General features: G+C 49.8%; 1 protein-coding gene across 1 annotated transcript; it reads right to left on the reverse strand.

Annotated features, from left to right (window-relative positions):
- Positions 1 to 2,674: 2,674 nt before the first annotated feature.
- LOC128332882 (carcinoembryonic antigen-related cell adhesion molecule 5-like) lies at positions 2,675 to 24,628 on the reverse strand. Its single transcript, XM_053267657.1, has 13 exons — positions 24,200 to 24,628; positions 21,912 to 21,933; positions 20,024 to 20,359; positions 19,371 to 19,634; positions 9,536 to 9,805; positions 8,087 to 8,341; positions 7,149 to 7,424; positions 6,595 to 6,873; positions 6,444 to 6,479; positions 5,935 to 6,195; positions 4,747 to 5,013; positions 3,113 to 3,208; positions 2,675 to 2,778 (listed from the first exon to the last, which is right to left on the reverse strand). Exons 1-13 carry the CDS (start codon positions 24,626 to 24,628, stop codon positions 2,675 to 2,677), a joined length of 2,895 nt encoding a protein of 964 aa, XP_053123632.1.
- Positions 24,629 to 25,223: the final 595 nt, after the last annotated feature.

Consider the following 25,223-nt stretch of genomic DNA (forward strand, 5'->3'; position numbering starts at 1 on the left):
AAATCAAAACACAGTACAATGGAATTTGTTCTTGTGTGTCTGGAAAAGGACTTGGTCTCTTAGGGTACACTTGGCCTACTCTTGGCTTAATTTAAGGAGCAGTTGGTCTTGCCCAGAGGAGATGGTGACTGGCAGTGGCTTCTCCAAGGTTGCAGGCAGGAATCTTTCTCAGCCCTATCTTGGAGAAGCCAGGGAGGGAACTTGAAACCTTCTGCTCTTCCCAGAGCGGCTTCATCTCTCATCTACCAGTCTGTGAAGACAATACTGAGCTAGATAGACCAATGGTCTGACTCAGTATATGGCAGTTTCCTATGTTCCTATGGAGGAGAGAGAGGGGAGAGCTCATCTTGTGGTAGCAAGCATGACTTAGCTAAGCAGGGTCCACCCTGGTTGCATATGTATGGGAGACTTGATGTGTAAGCACTGTAAGATATTCCCCTTAGGGGATGAGGCCACTCTGGGAAGAGCATCTAGGTTCCAATTTCCCTCCCTGGCAGCATCTCCAAGGTAGGGCTGAGAGAGATTCCTGCCTGCAACCCAAAAGGGGCTCTGAACTCAACAGCTCCTTCCCTCCCTGTCATGAACTCTAAGAACTGAGTCTACAGAGAAGATGAAACTTAGTTTGCTGGCCACACAGTTTTGTGGCTTTCCTCATAGTCACTTCTGAGAAAGCTTTCCATCATGCACTTGTCTCAGTATCTCCAGGTCTTTCCCATCATGCACTGGAGCATCTTGGGCATTAAAGCTAGCCCATTTGTTCAAAACAGAGGGGAGGACTTCCAGAAAGATGGGCATCAAAGGAAGTCAGTGTAGCCTTGAGGTTGACTACACTGGTCCCTGCCATCACTAGAGAGAGAATGGCACGGCCAGATTTGATCTGAAAAGCACGAGAAAGCCCATGGGCCAAGGAGCACTGGAGGGTTGGCTGGTGTGCGTTTGTTTACCATCTCAGAGAATCATACATAGACTGATCTTCTCTTTGCGGGTTCTAAGGAGAAAATTAAGACACATCAGATGGAAACACCAAAGTCTCAACATTGAAGGTTTCATTTCCTTTTCCTGGGCAGCATGCCAACAGGACTTATACCATTCATTATGCTTGCAAGCAAAATGCATTTTTGAAAGAGAAAGCAAGGATATATGCAGGTGTTTGTAATTTGCATATTTGATACTCATTGGAGAATTTGGGGTTCCTTTGCATAAAGTGTGGGTAATTGGCTGTACAGCCTGCTCCTGGATGACCGGATGCCAAGGACAGAATAGTATCCTAGAACTTTGAGAACTGAATAGAAGGGGGAATTTCAGCAAGTGCAGATCTTTCCCCATGCCAGAACAATGAAGAACTCGGACAAAGATATAGACAGGAATCCAGGCAGGGGAACAGGACCACAGACAGATCACTGAGCAGGCACAGACTGGATACAAGGCATCCACAAAGAGCAAGCTAGCATGTTGCTCCAGCAATGATCTGGAGGCAACTGAGTGCAAATAGTCCTCTTATCGGGTTTATTTCTCCTGCTCTGCCCCTGCTAGGTTTAAAAAGGCGGTTCCCTATTTTTCAAGCAGTGGCTCCTGGGGAAATGTGGAGCTTCCTGAATTTCCAGGAGTCCTGAGGAAGAATACTGGGAGGAGGGCAGGGTCAATTCCAGCCTCAGGTCATGCTGGTGCAGGCAGGGTTCCCACTCCCAATCTTCCCCATTCTCTATGTTCCAGGCCCTTCCTCTGATAATAGGGGTCTGGTGGTTTCTGGATCATAGCATCTGGGTTCCAAAGCCAGGGGGGCCCACTGGAAAAAAAGGCCCTTGCCCTGGTAGTCACCTTTCTTGCCACTGAAGGGGGGGGGGCTTAGAAGATGAGGACCTTAGAAGATGAACTTCAGGCAGCTTCACATAGGAGAAGTACCTTCATCTTCAATTTAGGGCTTTATAGGGAAAGTGCAGAATTTTGAATTGTGCCTGGAAACAAACTGGAAGCAAATGCAGATATTGTAATGCTGGTGAAATTACATAATGGTTATGGAGAGCTCTAATTAATAATCTGGCTGTCATGTTTTGAACCTGCTAAGCTCCCTGGACACTTTGAAGCATGAGTGGCTTCCACTTACCTCATATACATGTTTGCGATCAGTGGAGATGTTGGGTCTGTCCTGTATCAAACACACACACACAAAAAACCACCCTAAGTTTATTTCTTGGTTATAAATCAATTGTTGAGATGATGTTTTTGTGCTGTATTTGGGAAACTGCTCATATCAAGGGGTCTCAATCTGCAGATGTGGGAATACAAACCCCATCATGTCGGTCCCCAATTCTCTCCCTCATCCTCCACTTTACCCTTCTAATCTAGATTGTAAACTAATCACATCAGAGCCCCTGGTGGAGCAGTGGTAAAACTGCCGCCCTGTAACCAGAAGGTTACAAGTTCGATCCTGACCAAGGGCTCAAGGCTGACTCAGCCTTCCATCCTTCCGAGGTCGGTAAAATGAGTACCCAGAATGTTGGGGGCAATATGCTAAATCATTGTAAACCGCTTAGAGAGCTTCGGCTATATAAATGTAAGTGCTATTGCTATTTGGGCATCTTGGATATTCTCAGCAGCAGATATTTGCTATTCTCAAACGTATCCATTAAAATAAATGTCAAATTGCATGCGGTGGTGAAAATACTTGCACCGTTCACCCAGGGCTACTCACCACCATAGAAGAGGCAATATCTTCATAGAGTGACGGTGCAGATATGCCTGGTTGAGAAGTCTGGTCTCTCTGCTGCTGACGAGGGCCTACGGGAGAAAGAAGACTGGGAATCAAATCTTCACATTCAGTCCTGGCCATATTGACCACAGCTCCATCTCAAATGAGTGGTAAGAACAATGTTTCTTTTAATTTTTTTTAAAATGGGTTGATTTGCCTTTATTGTACAAGAAGGGCTATAATGGGGTTTTAACAGCAATGCCGGTCCCCAGGAGGCTAGAGGAAGTGACCCGCCAACACCCCCCCCAACTTAACCAGGAGGAGAACCCAGGAGACTTGGCCCCACTCTCCTCTTTGTTCCAGTTATTAATTGCCATTCCTGCCCCATAGCTGGGAAAAGGACCCTGGAGTCCAGACTCTTACGGAAGAGGAAGTAGAGCAGCGTCCCAATCAATGCCATCACAGCCACGACCCCGAGGACGATGCCAGCAATGGCTCCCACCGACAAACCCGTAGGCTCTAGAAGAGGAAAGCAAGTTTTTAGGGACTTTGTATGGCTGCCAGTACAGACTGGCACAAATCTAGCTTGTCGCCTATTTTTAAAAAGTGTCAGGACCTTCCAGGAAATGGAGGAGGAAAAGACATGACTTTGATATAAAGGAATGGGACCTGAACCACCTCTGCCAGTAGTGAACCAGTCAACTCCAGTCTCCAAATCCATACCTCAGTTCAAAAATCAACTCTGTTAATTCAGATTTTGGTTAAACCTACCCCTATGAGCACCTGAGCAAAGGAAGGGGCAGTCTTCAGGAATCACCCGGTTCCTAGGACTCAGAGGAATCCCAGTTAAAACATGTTTTCTTTATTGGCCTTACTCCTGCGCCATTAACTGGACAGGCAGGCAAAAAGTTCACAAGTGAAGCTTTTCCCATCATGAAAATGCAGTGTTGGGGAAAAGCTTCACCTGCTAAATGTCTGCATGTGTTTTTGCAGCTCAAGGCACTGGAGTAGGGCTAGTTTTAAGAAGGAGGGGCAGCCCTAAACAAGACCATGCACACCACAAAAATCCAACTGCATCCTTTCCCAGAAGGAAATCTTTCTATGGGTCTTGGTGAGACAGTTGCCTCAAGTGTGGAGGGAACAGCAGCACCCCTGAACGGCCCTTGGTTTGCTCCCTTGGTCTCAGCCACTGCCACACTGGGTGGCCACAACCACTCAGGCTCCTCCTTGCCTTCTCTGTGGTTTCTAACCTCCCTGATCTCATAGGAACATAGGAAGCTGCCGTATACTGAGTCAGACCATAGGTCCATCTAGCTCAGGATTGTCTACACAGACTGGCAGCAACTTCTCCAAGGTGGCAGGCAGGAGTCTCTCCCAGCCCTATCTCATTGGAGATGCTGCCAGGGAGGGAACCTGGAACCTTCTGCTCTTCCCAGAGTGGCTCCATCCCCTGAGGGGAATCTCTTACAGTGCTCACACTTCTAGTCTCCCATTCAGATGCAACCAGGGCAGACCCTGCTTAGCTAAGGGCACAAGTCATGCTTGCTACCACCAGAGCAGCTCTCCTCTCCACCTGCAGGGAGTAGGAAATGGCACAACAGATAGTGAGAGTTCACACTTCCTGTTGCCCCATTCCCTGTCCCCTACTGGAAGGGAAAGTATGGAAATTAGAACGAAGCCGCAAGGGAGATGAGGAGAAGGTTCAGAAGCGGCCACGGTTCCTACCACTCCAGACCAGGTAAAGAGGAGGTGAAGGGAAAGGTCTGGGTTTGGGTTGGGGTGGGAGAAAGAAAAGGTGGGGATGGGGGAAAGGTTTGGGATTTGGCTGGGGAAGCTGTTTCCTGCTACCCTGTGGAGAAGCGACGTTTTGAGGCTTAGGTGGGGAGGAGAGTTGGGGTGGCATCTTGCCTGTTGCCTCAGGTGCTGGTGCTGCTTGGGCCAGGCCTGCTCCCCTATGAATCCTGTCAGCACCCACATCTCTACATAATCCTGTCAGTTAGGGGTTGGGGCAATCTAGAAGTGAACAGGTGCTGGGTTGCCAGTCTTTGGGGACTCACTGTGACTTGCCAACTTCACGTGGACAGCTGCTGAGGCAGTCAGGCGGGTGAAGGGGTTGCTAGCCTGGCAGGTGTAATTCCCTTCCCCTTCTCCAGCTGTTAAGTCAACTGTGAAATGGTTCCCTGTCATGTTCTGCTGGATACGATTGAAAAACCATTGGAACCGCGTCACAGGGCTGGAGTCGGCAGTGCACACCAGAGGCAAACGGGAACCTGGTTCCAACACTATGGTTCCATTCTGATCCAAAACAGCAGAATCAGGCCCATCTAGGAAGGAAATTAGTCAGAATCAGGACAGAGGAATGGCCCGAAGGGAGTGTGTCTCACTCTACATGCATAGCTGCCAGACAGCACCCTGAAAGCATTCTCTCCATAGGTCCCAACTGTCCCTGTTTCTGCAATCTGTCCCTGGTAAACACTTTACCAGGGACAGATTGCAGAAACAGGGACAGATTTTTGTCCCTATTTTTGCCCCTTGGGGCACTTTTTCCAAAACCTGATCACTTTGCCTGTGTCCTCCAAGTCAGAGAAGTCCTCTGAGGACCTCCTGGCCATAGCAAAGACACCTCAATGTTGCTGGAACAAAAGCCTGTGAAAGTGAGCAAGGCCCCTTTAAATACCGAGGGGAGGGGAGGGGTCAAGTCAGCCTGCCTTAGCAGCAAATACAAAACTCATCCATGGACAGAGAAGCACCACTGGAGCAAAACATTCCTCTGTTGCCATATCCAGCTCCTGCAGTTTGGGGTTAGCTCTGTCCATGGTCCTGACTGGTGGCCTTTGGGAGATATCCTGGCCCTGAGACATCTCTGGCCGGCTTTTGAGAGTCTGGTGGAGCCCAGAGCAGGGTAGTTTGCCTCTTAAAGAGGCAGTATACAAGAGCACCCCTGAGCACAATCTACTCCCTCACTGCCACAGGGCCACCACAAACAATCTCCACTCATCAAGAGAGCAAAGGACCAGTAGCCTCCGGACAGGCTGGAGCCCCAGCTGGTCTCATTTGGGAAAACTAGAAGGATCTGCATTTGAGATCAAGATTTCCACCACCACCTCTCTCTCTCTCTCTCTCTCTCTCTCTCTCTCTCTCTCTCTCTCTCTCTCTCTCTCTCTCTCTCACACACACACACACACACACACACACACACACACACACACACACACACACACTGCAACCAGACTGGGATTACTCACAAGCCACAATGAGGTTACTGGGGTTGCTCACGCCAGTGCTAAAGGGGTTCCTGGCTTCACAGGTGTAGATCCCAGTGTCGTCTTTGGCAGTATTCACGAAGGTGAGGGTGTTATTCCCTGCATTAGCTGCGAGGGGTTGACCCTCCTTGAACCAGGAGATGGTGACCCTGGTGTTGTCTGAGGTGGTGCAGGTTAAGGTGGCTTTCGTGTTCTCTATCACCAGGGAGGTTGCCGGCCACAGGACTGGGCTGGAAAGGATTTCTGTCCGCAGAAAAGAAAAATGATCAACCTTTGTGGGTCCTCATAGCCTCTGAAGCTGAGTGAAGTATCCCTATTGACTCGGTTGAGCATCTCCATGAAGAACCACTGGCTTTAGGCCATGCCCTATGACAGCAAGGGATCTCTTGCCAGCCAACGGAATGCCGTTGGGTTCTCATGATTTCCAAAGCCCAACTGTATGATCTGGTCACAACCCACAGACCAGCATGATCGGTGTTTGAAAGACTCACCGGGGACTCCATTAATACAGAAACCAGAAATGACGGCTGCAGAGAGAGGTAAAAAATGTGGAGGCACACTGGAAAACGTGTTCTGGTGTTTGGTGCAACAATGAGAAACACTAAGTTTAGATCCATTCAGAGCCGCTAAAGAGATTCTTACCCCACACAGTGATTGGCTGGTCTGAGTAGCTGGTGATGTTGGTCATATTGCTGAAAGCATGGCAGCTATAAGTCCCAGAATTTTTTAAAGACAGATGAGGGATCAAGAGCTGGGAGGCATCTCCGACTCCGACAGTTTCATTAAAGATTTCTTCAGTTCCATTTAAGAGCCAAGTATATTCTACAGGCAGGTTGGAGGTGGCTTTGCAGGAGAGACTGAGGTTGGAGCCTTCCGCATAATTTTGGTCTGGGGGGCTGATTATGGGGTCATCAGGCCCATCTGGAGCAAATACAGAAGCACCACAAGTTGGGAAAGGGAAGGAGCATCAAGGATGCTGCCAATTTCGCCCAACATTCAGTATCTCTCCAGAACCAAGGCCAATGACCCAGCACTGAAGAAGGAGGTCGTCCAAATTCCAGTGGGATGTTTGTACTCAGCAAATTGCTTTGTAGGCACATCACAATCCTTATGACAGATACTGAGTGTTAGGAAAGCTGTCAGTCACTGAAAGGAAAACCAAAGTGACACCTACGAAGATAATGAAAAAGACTTACAGAACACTTCCAGTGGGAAGGAAGGACTGCTGTCATTGCTGATGCTGTTGACTCCCTGGCAGGTGTACAAGCCTGCATCAGACCGGTTGACTGGGTTCATGATGAGGATTTGATTAGCAGGGGGGCTAAGAGACACATGCCCTTCACTCTTCAGGCTCTGCTTCCCTTTAAACCAGTAGTAAGTGACCATACTGCCTCTAGAGGTGCACGTCAGAATCACTGACGTGTTCTCAATGCTCTCAGAAGGACCATTAATGGTAACATCAGAAACTTCCTCTGTAGGGAAAGAAAAGTAGGGAGGCAGGGAGTTATCAATGTTGCAAGTGATTTTGCTTTCTGTGGGTGGAGAGACATCACACACCTGCCTCAGGAACTCCATTTCCCTTGAAACTTTCCAAGGACAGAAATGAAGTTTTAAAAAAATCATGCTACTACATTCTACAACAGAAGAGCAGAAGGAACTCGGAGCTACAGAGGAAGCATTGCATGACAAGTGGCATTTGAGGCCCTGACATGTTCCATGGATAAGAGAGATTTTTTAAAAAACTTTTGGTCAATCTTAGATAGAAGATACTATAAGATACCAGAAAAAAGATAGACAGTTAAATAAAAGACTGTGAGGGACTTCTTAGCACTTGATATGACACTGAGGATCATGCAGTATCCCATGGGGAACAGATCCTCTAAAAATTAATGTTGGAAGAGAGGTGGATCAAAAGATGGAGGCTACTGGCTAAACAGAAAGTCATAAAGGACCCAAGCATGAATAATAGAAGGGGGGGCAGAAAAATCAGCATTTGATCTGGATTATTGAAGGGTCCCACGAGAAATGCAACAGGTCAACAGAGAGACAACCAGCATGAGAAACGAAATACCACAAACAGTTACACTTTACTTTTGCAGCCCACAGACACATAAGTAGCCCTGCAGATACTCACGCAGCACCCGGATCTCCAAGCTTTCAGAGTTGTTGTGCTTGGTCTTAATATTGACAGCCGTGCAGATGTAATTCCCAGCATCATTTAAAGAGAGATTAATTGTCAAGAGTTCGGAGTCACTCCCTTTTGGATTGCCGTCAACAAACCATAAGTATTGTGCAGGTGGGTTGGACTCAGCTTTGCAGGAGAGACTGAGGTTGGAACCCTCAGCGTAATCTCGTGTTGAGGGGCTGATTATGGGAGGATCAGGCCCATCTGGAATAAATACAAGAGAGTCACAATTTGGGAAAGCTCCATTAGTCCATGGAGGATTGAGATTATTTATTATATTATTATTGTTATTATTATTACATTTTATATCCCGCTCTTCCTCCAAGGAGCCCAGAGCGGTGTACTACATACTTAAGTTTCTCCTCACAACAACCCTGTGAGGTAGGTTAGGCTGAGAGAGAAGTGACTGGCCCAGAGTCACCCAGCAAGTCTCATGGCTGAATGGGGATTTGAACTCGGGTCTCCCCGGTCCTAGTCCAGCACTCTAACCACTACACCATGCTGGCTCTTTGTAGAGATGGTCATTGCTACCTTCCACAAAATGCGTTCTAACTTGGATTGGCACTTCAAGGGCAAATTTGATCTCTGTAAGTTGCTATCGGACTTAGACTGGGCCTTCACATATAACACTGCCAAGTTCTGTGCAGCAGCATATAAGATCTGTCAGGTCCTAACTGGTAGTCCATAACCATGTATCAGCCTTGTATTGCTTCTAACTACCGACTATTTTGCTTGCCCACTCAGTCCTCCCGGTTAGCGAAACTTCTCCACATACCTTGTTTTAGCCACTTTATTTTACATTTCTCTCCACTTCTTTGTTTTACCTAACACATATTGTATATATTCTATGTTCTTATCCTCAATGAATTCAAGGGAGTGTGTTTCCCCCTATTCCCTGCTCTGTGTATGTTTGCTTGTTTATATCCAGCACATTTATATACCACCCAAAATGCACATCTCTGGACAGCCTACAGTACAACACAGATTAAAACAAATTTAAAACCTCAGAACAATTTAAAAACCGTGATGGATTCTAGAAGTCTAATTAAAAGCTTGGATGAATAAATGCGTCTTAACAGCCCTTTAAAAAGCTGTCAAAGATGAGGAGGCCCTTACTTCAGCAGAGAGCATATATCCCAAAGCCTCAGAGCAGCCATGGAGAAAGCCTGGCCCTGAGTGGCCACCAGATGAGCTGGTGGCAACTGCAGACAGATGGACCTCCCCAGATGAGCTCAATAGGCGGCAGGGCTCATAATGGAGAAGGCCTTCTCTTCTTAAAGGGACCTGGCTGTAGGTTGGTCTCATTCCTCTCTTACAAGCTACCGCCTGAACCCATTCTGCTCATGCTCTGCCCCCAGCGTTCTTTAAACCAGTGCTCCTTGCTCAAACCAGACTTACAAAGGACAACCAGTTGGTGGGTGGCGCTCTCCTTGGAGATGCGGTCATCTCCATAGCAGGTGTAGTCACCTATGTCACTACGGAGGATGGGGTTGAACGTGAGGGTCTGGTTGTTGTTGCTCAGAAAGATGCGCCCTTTCACCTCTGGGCTCCGGTTCTCTTTTAACCAATAGTAGGAAACACCAGGTACTTTAGAGATGCAGTTCAGAACTGTGATTGTGCCCTCGATGCCCTCATTGGGGCCAGTGATATTGAGGTTAGGCACATATTCTGTGGAAAGAGAAAACAAGGAGGCACGTTGGGGAGGGATGGGTGTTATCGGCAGTTAAAATGGTGAAGTTAGGAGGCCTTCTCAGGTCATTCGCATGACCAGGTCTACCAGGGCTAATGCAGCCCTACAGCTGGGTAGACCTGGTCATGAGAACCGCCAGGGTTGGTGGCACTTTGCTGCCTCCTCAGACAGTGAAAGACACCCAGCTGCCCCTGGCTAAGGGCTACCCAATGCATGGCAAGCCAAGTTTGTATGTCTCTCTACCTCCTGGCTAGAAAGGCAGAAGCAAGACATGAGTATCCAGGAAGAACCACTTGTAGGGAAGGCAACTCAGACTCTTGTGGGGATCCCAATCTTGGGGGAAAGTTAGGCTGGGGGGAAACCCTCAAGAAATGCTCAGAACTCTTCACCTGGAAGCTCAGGGGAGGAAACAGCCAAGAGGGTCAGAAGAGGGTCAGAATGGCTGAAGAAGAGGTTCATCATACCTGAGATATCTATCGTTGCATGCCCTGTTTCAACTTTTCCAATAAACTCCTTTGACACTGAATAGGTTCCAGAATCACTTAACTTTAAATCTGAGATCTGAAGGGAGCAGGTTTGGACTCTCGTCTCCCGCCCAGTGTGGGTAGGTCCATTGATCTGCCCATGAGGTGATGGAGGCAGGTAATAAATGAAGATCCGCTTTGCCGGGTCTGCTACAACTCCTCGGGACCAACTACAGCTAATTAAGTTTTCTGAGGTTCCTCCAGGTGTTAAGGTGACACTCCCTCTTTCTGTCAGATTTGTTGGTTCCCAAGAGACAGAAAATCCAGTGGCTTGAGGCAGCAGGATGGAACTCAGGATGGAGGCTGCATGAGGAAGAAAAGAGACCAAGCTTCACTTCAAGCAAGAATCAATAAGCGTTAGAGAGTTGGCAGAAAATACTAAACAAGTAGCCAGATCTGCAGGGAGTTTAAACAAGGAGCCGAAAAGGACAGAAATCGATTCTCTTTATTTAGCAGGGGGAGAGTAACTAGCCCTAGTATCCACCCCCAGCACAGTACCTCCAGTGGCTGTTGCTGGTGTCTATCTTGTGTTTCTTTTTAGATTGTGAGCCCTTTGGGGACAGGGAGCCATCTTATTCATTTATTGTTTCTCTGTGTAAACTGCCCTGAGCCATTTTTGGAAGGGTGGTATAGAAATCGAACAAATAAATAAATAAGTCTCTGCTTTCTCAAAACAGAGAAGGCCTTTCTCCCCAGTGACAAATTTCTCCGAAGCCCAGAGAAACGACCCCCCTTGGCCACTGCTGCAACCCCAAGATTTCTAATATTCATGGGGAGTTAGAAATGTAATACATCCTGTGATCAGAGTTCTACAAGATCCTCCATCATTCTACGTTTTATATGCTTCTATCCTTATTCCTAAAGGGCCACGTTGTATATAGTAACCATTTGTTGACTTTCTTGACCCTGGCTAGGCATCCCAGGCATGAAGAGGTCTTGGTTCACTACAGATGCAGTTCTCATGATCCTAAACAGGGCCTGAGGAGTGTGAAGCCAGAGTGGGAGAGCCCTGTGTGAGATCTCAGTTTGGGGGCCATGTGTTTACAAACATCAAGGTAGGAGGAAGAGAGAGTAATTGTGTGGGGGTCAGGAGCTGGCTGGGATGGCTTTTCGTCCACCCTCGATATATAATTCTGGGGACAGAATGTGCATCGGCCCCCCGTAGGGATGTGCCCAAACCTTCCAGCTTCCTGCTCGGGCTGTGCTTCCCCAAAAGCCCCATGCACCATCAGCACGCACGTTGCATCTGCACATGCACAGGTGCCATTGGCGTTGTCAGCATCGTATTGCTGACCACGCACATGGCTCCTGCGCCTGCACATGCCATGTGCATGTTGATGGCATGCTGGGCTTTGGGGCACAAGCCCCAGCAGGAAGCTGGAAGTGGCGGTGGAGAGAAGGTAAGCACCTACTCTCCCTTTTCTTAAAGTTCCCTTTTGAATTTCCCTCAAAGTGCTCGAACCGTGATTCGAACCGCATTTTGGGCACATCCCTAGTCGGCTGCATCCATCTCATCCACCTCCCACAGATCGCTCTCCCCTTCTCCTGCTTTGACCTTTCTCAGACCCTGGCTGGGTGCTTCCCCCGCCCTCATTTTGATTGGGCCAATGAGCCCATTGAATATGTGCTGGCAGCAGGAGAAACACAGGATTGCACAAGTCATCTGAGGATGCAATCTTGGCCTCCCTGAATCAGGTTGTACTGTCACATTCATTTCAATTCACGGCCAAGGGTTTCCTTGGGCAGGGCGGTGAGGGGGGAATCCTCAGTCTTGAATTATCAGGGGCTTAACTCCAAATGACTGCCTTTTGCTATAGGTCTTCTGTAGCCAATAAAAATATAACCATGTATATATCACACATATTATCTGACATTTCCTTATTTTTACTTCCTTGAGTACAAATCCGGGTTCTTTGTGTTTATACTAATAAACCTAATTCCTTAAATAAACCTTTCTGTGTTGTTGTTTTTAATCTGAGAAAACCCGGACTCGTTTTATCTCACTTCCTGCAAATGCCTTTCCCTTTCAGCCAAGTTACTTACTGGGACAATCTACACACTAACCTGTTTGAGGGGTTAGATGGTGGGGAAAGTGGCTCAGCGGGGAAATGCTTGACTAACAAGCCGAAGGTTGCCGGTTTGAATCCCCGCTGGTACTATATCGGGCAGCAGCGATGTAGGAAGATGCTGAAAGGCATCATCTCACACTGCGTGGGAGGAGGCAATGGTCAACCCCTCCTGTATTCTACCGAAGACAACCACAGGGCTCTGTGGGCGCCAGGAGTCAAAATTGACTTGATGGCACATTTTACTTTTAGAGTTTCACTTAGTCCCCAGTTTGACATCTGGGAAGCTGAGAAGTGGGTATGAACCTGAGCACCAAGCAGGATTTCTAGAGGATAGAGTTTTTATTTACTGGGAAGACTTTCAGTCATGCCTACCTGCCTTTCATGCCACCTATCTTTCTGTCATGCCCACCTGTCTTCCATTCGGGCATGCACCTACCTGTCCATGCCTTCTGCAGTGCACAGCCGAGATGCAGATCTATCACCCTGCTCACCTGTTGTGAGAACCCAGCACTTTTTGTGTGTGAGTCTGTCAGTTTGATTTTACCGGGACACCAGCAATGGTCACAACTATCAAACTGTTGAAGGCAGGGGATCTCAAATGTGGGTCCCCAGCTGTGGTTGGACAACAGCATCCATAATTCCCAGCCACATTGGCCATGTAGCTGGGGTGGGGATGATGGGAGTTGTAGTCCAGCTACATCTGGCAACCCAAGTTTGAGAACTCCCAGTTTAAGGCCTTTTATGGCTAAGAGGTGCTAGCAAAGTCTTTTTAGAAGCACCTTTTCGCCACAGAGCAGGTGAAGGCTTGCTTTTCGAAGCATATCGGGCACTGGACAACACTCTTCTGGGCACCTGTCCCAGTGCTTATACTTGGAAGTATAAAGTGCATACAAGCCTGACTATTATTATCGCCATAAATTTAAATGACATGATCAGCCGAGTCATTAAGGTTGGAAAACAAACTTGTGAGAATCAGGGAGAGCACAGATTTGTTTTCCAAGTGCTTCTCGCTTCCCGCACGAACTGCTTCCACCTGGAACTGGGTTCCGGTCTGCTGAGGGTCTCTCGATGGAACACCCCGATCGGTCAGGACTTTCCCAGAGGACTACTCCCACCTCTCCCCTCTTCCTTTGGGTCTCTCCCCCCACTTCTGCCCCTATGATCCCCGTTACCTGCTAGGAGCGCTGCGGGCCAGGAGCAACTCCACCCAGGGTGCCCCCAAGCGCGGCTGGGACCCTCCTGCTGCTGCTGCTGCCACCTCCTCATCGTGGGGCTCCTCCCTTCCACCCGAGCCCCCACCCTCGTCAGCCGCACGCCTGGGCTCCTTCGCTCGGTGTTCTTCTGCACCCTCCAGCGCCCAGATGCTTCTCTCTCTCTGGCCGGCCTGAGGGACCCGACGGGCTGGTGGTGGGACCCCCTGGCTTGGTAGTCGAGCCCCTCCTGCCTTCCGGACCTCTCCCTCCGAGGCCGGACTTCCCAGCCAGCTCGGTCCCGGGCGGGGGAGATGCGAGCAAAGCCGCGGTAGGTAGCAAAGACGGCAGAGCGAAAGGGCGGAGAGGGCGGTGGCACAGATTAGGAGGCGCCGACGGCGCGGACTCTGCCCCGGCCCGGGGCTTTCTGGGCTGCAGGAGGAAGTGGTGGGGAAATCCCACGGCCTTGACCCGAACCCTTGGCAGCCGCTCCTTGGGAGGGGGCGAGGGGGGCTGACGACTGTCCCCCTCGCCTCTGACGAGTCGTCCACGCCCCGTCCACTTGGCAGCGCATTTGCGCACAGGCAACCCCGGACCCCTTCTCAAAAGTGGTGCTAGTTTGTGATATTGTTGAGGGCACAAGGAGAGAGAGAGAGCGAGAGGCGAGGGAGGAGGAGAGGGGAGAATGATGCTTTTTAAAAAGGAAACACAGAAGCTCGCTCTGAAACGGGTGCCTCTATCATTGCAAAACTGAAGTTGTTGGCCAGGCCATTAAGGGTACCCTCCTTGTGCTTGGAGATATGTATGACTCTGTTGCCCCCTGGTGCCCCTTCATGAAATTGCAAGCTCTTTTGCAAAACTCTTTTCTGGGCAGCTCTCTTCCCCACCCCCAGCAGAGCAGCAGCGCGATCTTTTTGCAGGCTTTGTAGCTTCCGTGGTGGCATCCGAAGAGAAATGCCTCTGTGCTGTCCTTCTGCCTGGACTACAGGAGGACTTTGCCCCACCAACTTGGTAAAAAGACACTTTGCCCTCCCAATGCTCATTTGACAGTCAGCTGACCTGCAGCTGGGTTCTCCTTTTTACAGAATAAGAGCCACAAAACTGGTGAAGTTATACAAGTCTTTTTAATTGTACCAACTGGTTCTTAGAAAACACAGGCAACTTTACAATATTTTTCCTGGCACCTACGTTCTGGGGAAACAAAATATTCACGTACAATGGAAGATATCCTTAGATTCCTGGGGCAGGGGCGGGAATGGTATTGGGCTCCGAACAGGTAAGTGGTCCCTTAAGGCATTTCACAACCTCTTTCATCACTTTTTTTTTTTAATGGGGCACACGGGCCCTCCAGCAAAATCGGTCACAATTTCTTTTTTGTGGCTTTACTGCTGCACATTTATTGATTTATTTCTAGTGAGCACCAAGAGCACAGAGGAGAGCTGGCCTTGTGGTAGCAAGCATGACTTGTCGCCTTTGCTGAGGAGGTTCTGCCCTGTTTTGCATTTGAATGAGAGACTACATGCGAACACTGTAAATTATTCCCCTGCGGGGATGGGGCTGCTCTGGGAAGAGCCCCTGCCTGCTTGCATGCAGAAGGTTCCAAGTTCCCTCCCTGGCAGCATCTCCAAGATAGGGCTGAGAGAGACCCCTGCCTGCAACCTTGGAGGTCTGTGAAGACATTACTGAGCTAGATGGACCAGTGGTCTGATTCAGTATATGGCAGCTTCCTATGTTCCAGGGAGAGTCAACTTCCTGCTTTAAGAGCCAAGTCATGCACTGGGAAGGACATGACAATTGGCTCTCCAAGGTTTCAGACAGGAGTCTTTCCCAGCCCTACCAGGAGATGCTGCCTGGGATTGAACATGGGACCTTCTGCATGCAGGGCAGATGCCCAACCACTGAGACACAGCCCCTCTGCTTAAATCCCACCCCAACACCCCATCTTTTCCTGCCTTGAGCTTCCTTGCTTCTCTGCCACTTGTCTGTTGGCTGCATTACATAACTCCCAGTGTCACGAATTCCCTTATGGCCATTGTAAGGAGAGATTCCCAGCATGCTCTTGACTCAGTTTCTCCAGGTCTTCCCCATCACCCCCTGGAGCATCTTGGGTGTTCAAGCCAGCTCACTTGTCCCATAGAGGGGCCAGGATTTCCAGAAGGATGGGCCTCGGTTGTCACTAGAAAGAGAATGAAAACGACAGCTCTCCTCTGAAAGGGAGGAGTAAGGGAATAAGTCCATGGACTGAGGGCCAGAGAGAGGACTCAGCAGTAGGGAGGGCTGTTGGCTGTTGGCGGATTCCTCTGCTGCTGCCATTGCTGCCACCACCTCGGTTCATATCACACAGGCTGGTCTCCATTATGGGCTCTGAAGAGGAAACGGAGATACAGTCAGGCTACAGTTCCAAATGCAAATGTATGTTGTGTGTTATCCATTTAGAATTATTGAATAAATGCTGGGGGGTGGTGGTGGTTAGGCAATTCATAACTGTATCAAATAAACAAAAGAATCAAACTTCCTTGGAATTGGAATACCATTTTAGGAAGAGGAGGCGGCAAATCTGTGCAATTGTTAGTGATCTGCACAATTTATACTAATTTGAGACTCAAGCTTTCTCTGGTGTGGAGGTTGGATAATGCACTGCCCTTGGAACATCCTTGGAACTGGGGACTGGGCAAGAAACAGAATGTTTTCTGCTGCTACTAGGAATATTTATATACTGCTTTTCAATGAAGTGATCAAAGCAGTTGACATGGAGGGAGGGGAAGAGAGGGTTCCCTGTCCCCAAAGGGCTCATAGCCTTATAAGAAACACAAGAGGCAGACACTGAAGGGATGCTGTGCTGGGGCTGGAGAGGGACAGTTGCTCTCCCCTGCTACACAAAAAAGAGTCGCCACTTTAAAAGGTGCCCCGGTCCCTTTGCTCAGTTAGTAGGGGAATGGCCAAACTCTTTTCCATCTGACCTGAATGACCAGATGGCAACGAGGAATGGGTTCCTTTAACATACCATCTTTGAGTAGAAGATATCTTTTCACCAAGTGCCGCTTGTCCCACAGGGGGAAAGAAGCTGCACCTGTTGAAATTCCCTCTTCTACTGGAAGCTGTCAGAGCACCAGGAGTTCTCTGTCTCCCTTTGCAAACCTTGGAGGTGGACACACAGCATGGCCTGTGGCATGCAGACCCCTTTGCTGCCCCTGAATTGGTCACCCTTTCCAAGAGGAGGCCGACAAACAACAATCCTCTACTTACCAGGTATGTGTTTGCATAAGGGGAGCTTTGAGGACCGACCTGGATTAGAAGAGGGAAAAATCAAACAGAAACATAATGTATTAGCTACCAATAGATGCAGCAATAGCCAATTTGTTGAGTCTGGCTGCATTGTTGCTGGATTGTGAGCTTTCTTGTTATGATGGAAACTATTAATTAATCCACATCGCACCATCAGTCTGCAGCCAGCCTTTGCCGATTCAACAGTCCTTTCCTTCACCTCTTGCCTTGCTCAGCCTGGATGCAGACAACGGCTGCTGCTAAGTTTCCGCGCAAAATGCAAGGTGCTGGTTATTGCCTATAAAGCCCTAAACAGCTTGGGCCCTGGGTATTTAAGAGGACATCTTTTTCGCCATGAGCCCCATCGCCCGCTGAGATCATCCGTAGAGGTTTGTCTCCTCCTGGGCTTTGGAATGTGCTTCATGTTGAAATAAGAGCCTCCGCATCTCTGGCAACTTTTTAAAAGGCACTGAAGACATATTTCATAGGAAGGCCTTTTCTGTGGCCACCCCTCTTTTTTGGAACACTCTTCCCTCCCAGATTCTTTCAGAAACCTCCCCTCCCTGGCTGCTTTTAAAGCCCTTCTTAAGACCCACCTGTTTTCCCTTTAATAACCCTAACACTAAACATCATCATCATCATCATTATTATTATTATTATTAAAAATTAACTGTTATTGTTGTTGTTCACCATCAAGAGGAGGGATATAAGATCATTTTCATGAATAAATAAATATTTGTTCACCCAGGCTTTTAATTAGATTTCATTTTAATACTGGATTTTAAAAAATGATTTTTAATGTTTTAATCATTTTGATTTTGTTCAGCTTGTATTGTTTTCTGTTGTGCACTGCCCGGAGATGTATGTTTCAGGCGGTATTATTTTCAATAAATAAATAAACCCCAGCTTCACTGGCCAGGCCCCTGACCAACTCCCAGTCCCCCTGTTTCATGCATTGAACAAGGACTGGGAACTCTCCAGGGCAGAGCCCTGATCTTCAGAGCAGCTCACACTGTGCGGATGCTGAAAATAAATGTTAACTTGTATACGATACGCACGTGACCCTGGACGTGGCAGGCACCATTGACCCACAGCCCCGCCTGGGAAGGGGGAAGATCCACACAGGCTGAATATGGAGGAGGTGCAGAAGGTACAATTGCAGGTGGAGGCAGTGCAGAAGATGTAATTATGGTCTGCGTAGGAGGAGGACTGCTTCTCCAACAACAGCTGGTACCTGGAGCAGGGAGAAGACCGAGAGCCAGATCTTAACATCCAACCCTTGCAGCAGTGTTGGCTAATTTGAAGGTCTCCAGCTATCATTGTACTACAACTCCCATCATCCCCAGCCCCAAGAAACTGCAGCTGGAGAGCCTCAGGTTGGCCTCCCCTGATCCACACAATTTAAAACAAAACAATGTATGTTGCCTTTATAGCTCAATGAGCAAAGGCGTTTGGTTTTTCAGGCCTACTCAACTTTGCCCCCCGCCAGATGTTTTTGGAGTACAACTCCCATAATCTCCAGCCACAGTGGCCAATAGCCAGGGATTATGGGAGTTGTAGGCCAGCATCTGCAGGAGGCCCAAAGCTGAGCAACCCTGGTCTAAAGGGACTAATTTAAAGCAGGAAAAGAACCCAGAGGAACCGACACCCCACCCCCTTCCTGATCCTGTTCGTTGCCACTCCTGCCCCATAACTGAATCCAGGAGTCCTGGAGCCCCCAGGGCAGTTCACGGTCCTGCAGTGCCCGAGGCCCAGTGCCCAGTGCTGCCTTGCTGAACACCCCTGGTGGCGGCCAGCCCCTTTCAAAACGGGTCCATGCAAGCTTTAGAAGTGGCACCGAGCCAGAGAGGAGGGAAGGTGTCCAGCAACCTCCTCTTCTCTCCTTGCGTGCCTGGCAAGAAGCGTGAGGAGAGGCACTCCATGGGAAGCTTGCAAGGGCCAAATCAGTCCCAAAGAGTGGCTCCGAAGGGGTCCATCTTCCCACCCTGTTGGCGTCCAAATAATCTGCCACCCAAGGCAACCACTTCACCTTGCCCCATGAAAGGACTACCCCTGCACGTTCCAAAGTCCTACTCACAGAAGCGGCAGCAAATCAGGGACCCAATCAACACCAGCCCCAGCCCGAAGATCCCTATAACGATGCCAACAATGGCTCCTGGTTCCAGAAAAGCAGAGCCTGAAACAGGAATGCATATTTTTACGGTTCATGCTGTGATGGAGATGTGGCATTAATCCAGAAGCCAGGTGTGCTCCTTCCTGCCTCAGTCAGGCCTGGCGGTGGTTATCCATGCCCCTGTTACATCTAGGCTTGACTACTGCAACACTCTCCACATGGGGCTGCCCTTGAATACCCTCTGAAAATGTCAATTGGTTAAAAATGCAGCTACTAGGGACCTGGCCAGGAGGACATATTATATATTCATAGTAAAGAGAGAATAGGAAGGGGACGAGATTAGAGAATGACAGAGAAGGGAAAACCTGAGAGGAGGTGAAAACCTTGAGAGGGAGAATCCTGGATGACGGTGACGATACTCGGGTTGCTCTTGGCGTGGCTGACAGTGTTCCTGGCCTCACACGTATAGATCCCCTCGTCGTCTTTGGTGACTAGATACAGAGTGAGGATTTGGGTCCACTGTGGGAGTAATTCGCCATCCTTGAACCAGGAGACGAACACCTCGGATGTGGTACAGTTCAGGATGAGTTCCGTGAACTCTGCCACGGTGCATTCTGCAGGCCAGAGGACTGGGCTGGGCAGAATTTCTGTACGCAAAAGAGAAAGACGGTCACCCTTTGCGGATCCTCACACAATCTCCGACTCTGGGCCAGGTATGCCTCCTGTCTCCAGAGCAGAGATGTCTTGACAAACTGAGAAGGGCAGGTGCTCCCCATGATAGCCCCCATAGCCACGCCCACTGTGACAGCCACACCCCATAGCCATGCCGACCCCAATGGCCACACCCCCACTTAGATATATGCAATTTGTGTGTGTGTGTGTGAGGGGGGGGGGTTCTGTTACAAGAAGTCAAGGAGTATGTCGTAGACTCTAGAGAATGTACTAAAATGAATGGCAGGGAATGCCCACTGAAATGCACTGGCTCATCCCAAATGGCCCTAGGAATGCTTGGCCAGTAAGAGCAAACCAAACATACCTAGGTAAAGCCTCGCCTCTCCTGACAACGTTCTCCCACTTCCGGACATTGTCACGGTGTATATTCCAGAATCCGCTGGCATTAAATCCGAGATGCTGAGAGAGCAGTCATGGCCCACAGTTTCCCGCCCCGTGTAGGCCTCACCTTTGATCCATGTACTATAGGGGAATGAGCCATTGGCCATGATCAGCTTTCTCGTTCCTAGAGACCCTCGGTACCAGTTGCAATTATATCCCACACCTAGAGATGGTGTTAAGGTGACCCTTCCCCCTACTGCTGGGTTCACTGGGTTTAAGGTGACAGGAATGCCAGAGGTCCAGGAACTCAAGCTGGAGGCTGCAGAGAGGGCAGAAAGAGAGAAAGGTCTTCACCTCGTGCAGGCAGTAGGCACAGCCAGAGAGTTATCAGGGCTCATGGAGGGTTGGCCTACCTGCTAGGAAGACCTACGTGGTCGTCTAGGATGCCAGTGCTTGCGGGGAGGCAAGGTACATAAACAGCGCCACAATATAGCTTTGCCCCCTTTTTCTTTCTCTTAATATTGCAACTCTGAAGTACTGCACAGCGGGGTGAGAAGGTAAGAGGTCACCCAGCAGTCTGCTGCCCAAAGGGCCTGCATATCCTGAACCCCCAAATTGCATAGTTTTCATGGCAGCTCATCCCTCCTCTAAACAGCTCATCTCGTGAGCCGCACTCCCGCTCTTGAAGATGAACAGCCTGTCTCAGCATTCATTTCCCTCCAAGAAATGGTCTCCGTCAGACCAGAGTCACATCTTTTCAACTTGGAAGCAAGGGTTCGAGTTTCGCCCCCTAGCAGGCTGCAAACTCTCTCCCACTGGATCCTCAGAGCAGAGCAGGCGAGTCTTTTGCTGGCCATCTGGGCAGGTTGGGCCTTTGACCTGGGACTTTTACACACCACAGGCTTCACTGCAAGTTTACGGGGAGGCTTGACTGCGAACTCAAAATTGTCCCCACAGAACTGACACAAAACCAGATATAAATTGGGCTACACTCTTAACGTGCTGTGAAAAACCTGAATTGTGTGAGAAGTGCTCCCCGATAACTTGCAGGGACTTCGGGGTAGATCTGGCCAAAATGTGAATGCATCCCCTCCATTCCAGAGGAGAAGTGAGCTAAAGGGCTTTTTTAAAAGCCCTGCGTGTGAAAAGCTTCCTGGTAAACAAGCAGCCTGCTGGGCTCAAGATAAAGCTGGAAACTTCTGTGTGTGCGTGTGTGTATGTGTGCACGCACCAAGTCAGACTTTGCCTAAAGTAAAGGTAAAGTGTGCCATCGAGGCAGTGTCGACTCCTGGAGACCACAGAGCCCTGTGGTTGTCTTTGGTGGACTACAGGAAGGGTTTACCATTGCCTTCTCCCGCGCAGTATGAGATGCTGCCTTCCAGCATCTTCATATATCGCTGCTGCCCAATATGGGTGTTTCCCACAGTCTGGGGAACATACCAGCAGGGATTCGAACCTGCAGCCTCTGGCTTGCTAGTCAAGTCATTTCCCCGCGATGCCACTAGGTGGCGCCAGACTTTGCCTAGGGCACCAAAAATGCTAGGTCTGACCCTGCACTCATGGTTAGGTGATCAATCAGCATAAGATCTCGTTTCTCCTGCTTTTTCCGTCTTTCGAAGAGAGTTTCGTTCTAATTGCAAGATTGGTGATCATATATGAACTCTGAGGTCTGCCTCATACTGAGTCAGACCCTTGGTCCGTCTAGCTCTGTACCTGGAGATGCTGCTGGGACTGAACCTAGGACCTGCTGCTTCTGCGTGCCAAGTACGTTCTCCAGTGCTGAGCTGTATCCTGCCACCTCCTCACAACAGCAGTGAAGATAATAATGCTCGTAAAAAGGTAACAGGCAACAAATGGGAAAACCGACTCACCTCCTTCGCAAACAAAGCTCAACTAAGTGTAAAGTCAAGGGGCAACTGATTTGAATCAATCATGAATTAGAACCAATAGCAATGTGTTGTCACTGGAAGCCACCTTCTACCGAGTCTTGGTCCATCTCTTGGTCCACCTTCTACCCTTGGTCCATCTTGCTCAGTATTGCCTACACAGACTGGCAGCGGCTTCTCCAAGGTTGCAGGCAGGAGTCTCTCTCAGTCCTATCTTGGAGGTCTGCCAATGGCTACTAGTCTGGTGGCTGTGGGTCTGGTGGCCTCAGAGGCACGATGCCTCTCAATACCAGTGGCAGGGGAGCAATAGCAGGAGAGGGGGCATGCACAGACCTCTTGCCTGTGGGCTCCCCAAAGGCATCTGGTGGGCACTGTGTGAAATGCTGGACTAGAGAGGCCTCCTTGGGCCTGATCCAGCAGGGCTGTTCTTATGTATGTTCTTATGAGATGCTGCCAGGGAGGGAACTTGGAACATTTTATTAATTATTATTATCATCATCTACATTTTATACTCCACTCTTCCTCCAAGGAGCCCAGAGCGGTGTGCTACATACTTAGGTTTCTCCGCACAACAACCCTGTGAAGTAGATTAGGCTGAGAGAGAAGCGACTGGCCCAGAGTCACCCAGCAAGTCTCATGGCTGAATGGGGATTGGAACTCGGGTCTCCCCGAACCTAGTCCAGCACTCTAACCACTGCACCATGCTGGTTTTTGCATGCAAGCAGGCAGGTACTCTTCCTAGAGTGTCCCCACCCCCTGAGGGAGATATCTTACCGTGCTCACATGTAGCCTCCCATTCAAATGCAAACCAGGGTGGACCCTGCTTAGCAAAGGGGACCAGTCACGCCTGCTGCCACAAGACCAGTTCTCCTCCCTCTAGAATTCAAATCTTACAACTGGCTTTTAGGCCTGATTCTCACAAGCAACAGGGGAGCTGATCTCTGCACTGACCACTTTAGACTGCGTGCAGTGATTTTCAGGACTGAATGCTTCTCCACACACACAAGAAAAATTATTCATTCCTAGGCACTGGCATTAAAGGCCGAGCTGCCATATAGAACTACAGCTACAACTGAGGACCAGGCTGGAAAGCAGAAACAGAGGGAAGGCTCTCAGTTCGACTTATTACTTGGACAGGGTGCGGTTGCCAGCGAAGTGAGCAAAAACCACCCCTTCCGCTCACACCCCAAACAGTATAAGTTCAAGAGAAGATCATTTCTTCTTCTTCTAGAAGATCACACCGAACTTCTGGAGCGTCTGTTGCTTAGAATCTTCCCAGTAATTTGTTCCTACAGTCGCTAGATGACATGTTGATCTAGAAGTCCTTTTCTACTTTTTAAAATGTCTCTACTGCTCTCCTAAGCCACCTAATAGTACAGCAGGGAAATGACTTGACTAGCAAGCCAGAGGTTGCCAGTTCGAATCCCTGCTGGTTTGTTTCCCACCTATATCGGGCAGCAGGGATCTAGGAAGATGCTGGAAGGCATCATCTCATACTGTGCGGGAGGAGGCCATGGTCAACCCCTCCTGTATTCTACCAAAGACAACCACAGGGCTCTGTGGGCGCCAGGAGTTGACACCAGCTTGCTTTCCCTTTACTGTCCTCCTGGTTCCTGACCTAAACAATTAAAGATCCTTTCTCCTGGGGCAGGGAGTCCCACAGTTTCATTCTGCACAGCTGGCAACCCTTTCCCACTGGCCCTCTCTTGGGTCCCATCATCACCACCATCTTGTCCCACTCCTGGGAAGATAAGAAAGGGCTCCGGGCACACCTCCCTTCCCACCGTCCATATCTCTGTTCCGCCTCCTCTCTTTGGTGAGTTCCCCCTTAACATTCTTTAAATGCCAAGGGAGGTACGGTACCTCCAGGCTTCGATCCACTCTTTCAATGCATTTCAAGACAGGAGAGGGAGAAGTTCTGGTCCTTTCTGTTTCAGAGACCTAGTGTGTGGGACAGAGCTCGCCCCCTCCCAGAAATGCACTTTGCCCCTTTTTGTGCCCCCCCCCGGCCCATCTTTTTCTAGTCCCAGCTTCCCAAAGAATCAGATCTCCCTCTGGCAGTCAGTTGGGTCCCCCCTGGGATGATCAGAGCCAACCACCGCGGTAACAAGGCTATAAATACAGTTGTGGGGCAGAAACCCCCAAGCAAATGGGTGGGGCCAGGGAAAGGCTGGGGGACCCCTCCGCGGAGCGCTCTCCGAGTCCCGGTGATGAAGAGCAAGCCCTCCCCCCACCGCTTCCCCTCCCCTCCCCGGGGTCCCGATCCCTCTCACCTGCGAGGAGGAGCGTTGTCGCCTGCCAGGAGCAACTCCATCCCAGGCCGTCGCGGAAACGGCCCCCATGCCGCCCCATGATCTCGGCGGGGCTCCGTTGCCTTTGCCAGCCCCCTCAGCCGGACTCTGGGTGCCTGCGCCGGGCGCTCCTCCTTGCTGATGCCCAACCAGCAGCGCACTGGCGGAGGGCGCGGCAGCGGAGGAGGCCGTATCCTGCCCCACCCCGGCCCGGCCCTGCAGGTAGCAGCAGGCAGGCAGGCAGGAGGGTCCCACCCCGGCAGCTCGCCGGAGGGCGGAGATCGGAGGAGCCACAAAGGCGAGGAAAGAAGAAGCCGGCCCTGCCGGGAGCCAGCCGGAGGGGATGCCGCCTCGATCACTCCTCGCTTCCAGCTGCACACAGAGAGGCACAAGCCGCCCTTGGCCATGCATGGAGGAAACGCGCCCCCCCTCCACCGCCCCGCGCACTTTCCTGGCCCCAGAAGCGGGAGATCCATCGGGCAGGCAGGCTCCCCTGGGAAGTTCTCCTGCGCACCCCCCCCCCCCCACCGAAATGCATTGCGGGCTCCTCGTGTTGTAGCTGCCCTTCCTCTCAGGGGGCTGTAGGAGGAGAACTTGCCCATAGACGGCATGGCCTGGATAAGAGAGGAAGCCCTCGCCCGGCCCCCTAACCTCAGGGCCCCCACAGTGCAAGCGCCACCCGGTCCTGTCTCCTCAGGTGGTGACATGAGACGAGGAAGTGGCAGAGGAGGAGGGCGAGCCAAACGAGGGGCCTTGTGCTTTCTTTTTGAAACTTTTTATTTTTTAAAAAACTCATCATCATCATCAGCAGCAGCAGCATCTATAAAGGTCCAAGACCAGTCAGCAATTACAATAATCAACAGTTACAGGCAACATCACTTAAAATGTACTGATATTAAATGATATCGGATAATACTGAATAATACTAAACTACCAACCCACCACCAGAGTCACCCATGTTGTCCCTTACGTAACACAAGGGTTAACCATTTGTTTCCTGATGCTA

This window comes from Hemicordylus capensis, chromosome 7 (assembly GCF_027244095.1).
Source record: "Hemicordylus capensis ecotype Gifberg chromosome 7, rHemCap1.1.pri, whole genome shotgun sequence".
NCBI lineage: Eukaryota > Metazoa > Chordata > Lepidosauria > Squamata > Cordylidae > Hemicordylus > Hemicordylus capensis.